The sequence below is a fragment of the Lactuca virosa genome, chromosome 2 (assembly GCF_052849685.1).
Source record: "Lactuca virosa cultivar CGN04683 chromosome 2, Lactuca_virosa_CGN04683_v6, whole genome shotgun sequence".
NCBI lineage: Eukaryota > Viridiplantae > Streptophyta > Magnoliopsida > Asterales > Asteraceae > Lactuca > Lactuca virosa.
In genome coordinates this window covers 300058865-300063307 of record NC_136427.1, presented here as the reverse complement: position 1 = coordinate 300063307, position 4443 = coordinate 300058865, and the positions used below count along the sequence as shown (strand labels likewise).

The 4443-nt window shown below is 32.6% G+C and overlaps 1 protein-coding gene across 1 annotated transcript; it reads left to right on the top strand.

Annotated features, from left to right (window-relative positions):
• Window positions 1-783: 783 nt before the first annotated feature.
• Window positions 784-2547, top strand: LOC145161510 (F-box protein At5g07610-like). Its single transcript, XM_079081051.1, has one exon. The coding sequence runs from the start codon at window positions 1021-1023 to the stop codon at window positions 2311-2313; it is 1293 nt and encodes a 430-aa protein (XP_078937177.1). The 5' UTR covers window positions 784-1020; the 3' UTR covers window positions 2314-2547.
• Window positions 2548-4443: the final 1896 nt, after the last annotated feature.

The following is a 4443-nucleotide window of genomic DNA, read 5'->3' as shown; positions in this document are numbered from 1 at the left end:
GCGTGCGCACACACACACACACACACACACACACACACACACACACACACACACACATATATATATATATATATATATATATATATATCTTATTTATTTATTTTTCCAGTTAGTATCTGTTTTTGGCTCTTTGGCTAAATCTTGTATGTGCTTCCCCTACTAATCTTTTACTTTGCTTACCTACCCCTCTCCATGTGCAAATTTATTGTGTTCCATTTACCGGGTCACATACCATTGTTTATATATTACGAGGAGACGTTCTTATATGTATGGATCTTTTGCAAGGGTAGTGTGGGTGCACTTACAAAGTTATATTTACGTTTTTCTTTTGTCAGATATATTTTATGAAAGCAGTTTTCGAATCTTATGATTAGGTTGACGACCATCGTATCTTTTATTTTCTCATTTGATATGAAATTTGGATGATATTGTTATTGTTGTTTCTTTTGAATATAAATATATATTATATGTATTTATATCAAATATTTTTACGGGAAATCTCCAATAAAATTTTAATATTTTTTATTAGTTTATAGTTTAATCCTAACATCTATTTTTCAAACAGAAAAGTCCGGATTATGTAATTTTATATGATTTTCTATCAATTTCTATAAAGAAAAAAAAACTATTTCCTTATTTTTTTTTTTAAACCGTAAACTGATCTAAAATAACGAGATTTTAACTGATTTCCCATACTTTTACCGTATAATCTTTATTTTACCAATGATCTGACATATAAAAGAAAACATAAAATTCAATGACTCCGTCTAGCTTTAGCTGCAAAAGTTTGCGAGTCTCGGTCTTATGTCGATGAATATTTCATCAGGTCGTCAAAAGAGGGGTTTTTACACAAGCCTACAGTAAGGACACACAAAATCCAATTCCAATTGGAATCGATAACGATCAATGATCGGGATTAGCATGCACACTCATCGTCGGTAGCTAGGAATTCAATTACATATGGCCGGGACGTGATTCGGTGGCCGTTGGGAACAGCAGGAAGTTATTTAAACGGTGGCGATGAAGACGAATATAAAGCAGTTTCGTAAGGCCAAGGTAGGCACCGAAGATGATGAAGAGCACAAAGTCATGTTATCATCAGCCGATTTAACTTCTCACGACGATATTTTGACGGAAATCTTGCTACGATTACCTATTCGATCACTCCTCCGATCAAAATGCGTGTCTAAACATTGGCGTTTACTCATTTCAAACCATCGTTTCGCTCAGCTTCGAAACCCTAACCCTAATACTCCTTGCGGTTTGTTTCTTCAACGAATTGGTAATGCTACTCCGGAGTATGACTTCGTTCCATTGGATCGTGAAAAACATGTTAAACCTCCTTTCAAAACCCTGAATTTCCATGGGAATGTATCTAATTCAGGTATAATTGTTCTGCATTCTTCCAATGGTTTAATGCTCTGTCACAGCTTGCATGAATATTTTCGCAACACTTCAAAAGAAATTGTGTACCATGCCATGTATTACGTTTACAATCCAACAATCAATCAAGTCGCCACCCTTCCGAAACTTGAAGGCTGTGATTGGTTTCAAAGGCGACCTTGTGGTATGACATTAGCTTTTGATCCTGTGAAATCACCTCACTATAAAGTGATATGTGTTCGTGGATATCTATGGAGCGATCATCTTTACAGTATTGAGATTTACTCATCAGAAAACAGGAGTTGGAAGATGTCTGGAAAACCTTTCGCCAATCAGATTGATACAGAGTTTACAGGTGGAGTTTATTGGAATGATGCAGTTCACTGGATCAACAAGAAAGGGTATATCTTCTATCTAAAGATCAATGAGGATCTCCTAGATCAAATTCCTACTCCTACTGTTCGTGCTGGCTGGAATGTTAAGAGGCATTGTTACCCTCTAGTCGAATCCCGTGATGGCTTGCTGTTCATTGACATATTTCCTCCATTGAGTTTCAAGTTTGATGTTCATGAGATGAATAGAGACTATTCAGGGTGGACAGTGAAGTACCATGTTGATCTTAATGAAGTAATGACCAAATTCCCACAAACGAGTGAGATGACATTGATGAATCTCCTTACTTTTTTCAGACCCTTTCAGTCGTTTGTAATACATTGTCTTATTTTGGGAGAAAAAGAAGAAGATGCGTTCTTGGTGTTGGAAGTCCCTGGGAAGGCTATAAGATACAATATAGTGTTAAAGACTTGTGAGGAGCTTTGTGATTTTGAATTATCTCGGCCTTTCAGATTATCTGTTGCAGATGATGGCTTTTCAAAAGTAGGCAGATGGCCAGGTGCTTTTCAATTCTGCGAGTCTCTTTCTCATGTCTAATAGTCTTTCTTTTAGCTTTGCCTTGCCTTAATTAAACTAGTAGTTATCTAGTGACTTTTCTCTTCACCCATCTTCTATATAAATAGTTTAAAGTTTCAGTCTCTTTGTAGAGTCTTGTTATGTTTCTACAAGTTTCATTAGGGTCATCCTTTATTATATAGCAAAATATGCTTCTTGTTTAATCTCTGTTGTTAACTTGTTATGTGAAGCTGTGACTTTTATTATGTTAAATACCATAAATGATTGCCCTGATATCGATATGATGCTAGTCTTATTAAGTACAAATTTATAGAAACTTCAGATCCCGTGGAAACTAATGGCTTTATAGGAAATCCACCATTCTTGCTTACATTACTCCTAAAGTCTTCTTGTAAACAGAAGATGATCATCTTCCCTGGTTTTCCGGTTAGAGCATCTCTAATGGTAACTTTTTATATAGTTTCTTACTACTTGAAAACCAATTGAAAAGTTACCTATTTTTGAAATTTTTATGTTTTTTAAACGTCATTCCAAGCACTTATAAAATTCATTTTTCCCATGTGTTTTACAACCTGTGCTCGAGTTTAAAGTTGAGGGGAAGGTAAGGGAAACAATCATCTTATTTTTTAGGGGATACATTTTTCTTTTGGGGAAAAAGGCTCTACTTTTCTTCAAATTCTTTTCATTTCATTTCTTTCCCCTCTTTAAATGAAACTCAAGAACACTTCGTTGTCTTTTCTTTCTTTTCCTTCCTTAAAAAAAAAAAAAACTGAAGAACACAATTTTCCTCTCCTTACCTTCAATTTCCTTCCTTAAAGAACTTGAGTTATATATGGTGTTAATAATGTCTTATTCTACCCCTAATCCTATTTAAATAATCAATATTTATTATTTTTTGATTAGTTAATTTATTTTACTAAATAATATTATTTATAGACAAATATTTCATTAAAAACATTTGTCAAAACAATCAAAAATCACATCGATATCAAATAATAAAATACATAACGATAGTATAATATAATGGTTATCAATCTTCTCTTTTCATAACTACATACATTTTCTATTCATACTTTTCATAACTAAAAAGAATTAGATTCTTTTTACAAAATCTGAGGTGGATACATCCACAAGTCTAACAATTCATTTCGGACAATTGAACATTTTCAAACTATTTCTGTTTAAGAACCAAAAATATTTGTGTCGAAATAACATATGCTAAGAAGAACAAAAGGTCATGTACACACATGGATCTTGAAGTACTATTTATGCATCTCTTTGACCTAATCAAATCTATCCGCATTAGGATTACTTGTAAACAGTTACTCAAATTTGATAGATTATCTTCTTAAAACTCTAAGTTATGGCCCATGCATTTGGTATGGTTATTTTGTACCCCGCTTTTTTTTTCGTAGGATTTTGATTACTATACCGGATGTTGTAGCATTATAAACTGTATTTTACTCTTGCTCTTGATACTTTAGAAATTGAATGTTTTCTTAGTAGCAGGTCTCGGGAAAGATTAGGAAACATGATTTCACTATATTTCTTTTTTACCAGTAAGAACAACTTGTTTCAGTTGCGGATCATAAAGAATTCGAACAACTGCCAAATACAGTATCAAGAATGTATGTTTGTGGAACCTCAATATCCTAACAATTGACGCATACAATACGTCATGTCGCTTCTTATGGATTTTCATAACCGTTATGTGCTAAAATGGGATATGCATTTGAAATGGATACACAAGTTATGATATATATCATGATCGATACGAAAATAGAGTGAGTAATCTGTTCCTTCATCCAAGAATTTGTTTTTCTGGTTTGCATGGTTACGAGATAATTTCTATGGTCTTTTATTTTAATAACTATATACGTGCTTAGTAATGTCAAATTAGATGATAGGATTTATAAAAGAATTTATATAGCTAAGGATAGATTAGTTGACTTTTTATAAACAACTTTCGAAAATACTTATGGTCGGAGAAGATGTGTGATAATAAGTTTTTGTTAATAAAAATGAAAAATCTTTAAAAAAATATCTATTTTTGATTAACACGATAAACTCTATATTATATGTTATTCTTTTAATGAATTTTTTTTATTAAAATTTATGACTTTTTCTCTACAAATAGACACATATTTATGT

Coding starts and splice junctions, on each gene's coding strand:
- LOC145161510 (XM_079081051.1), top strand. CDS start 1,021: ATGAAGACGAATATAAAGCAGTTTCGTAAGGCCAAGGTAGGCACCGAA.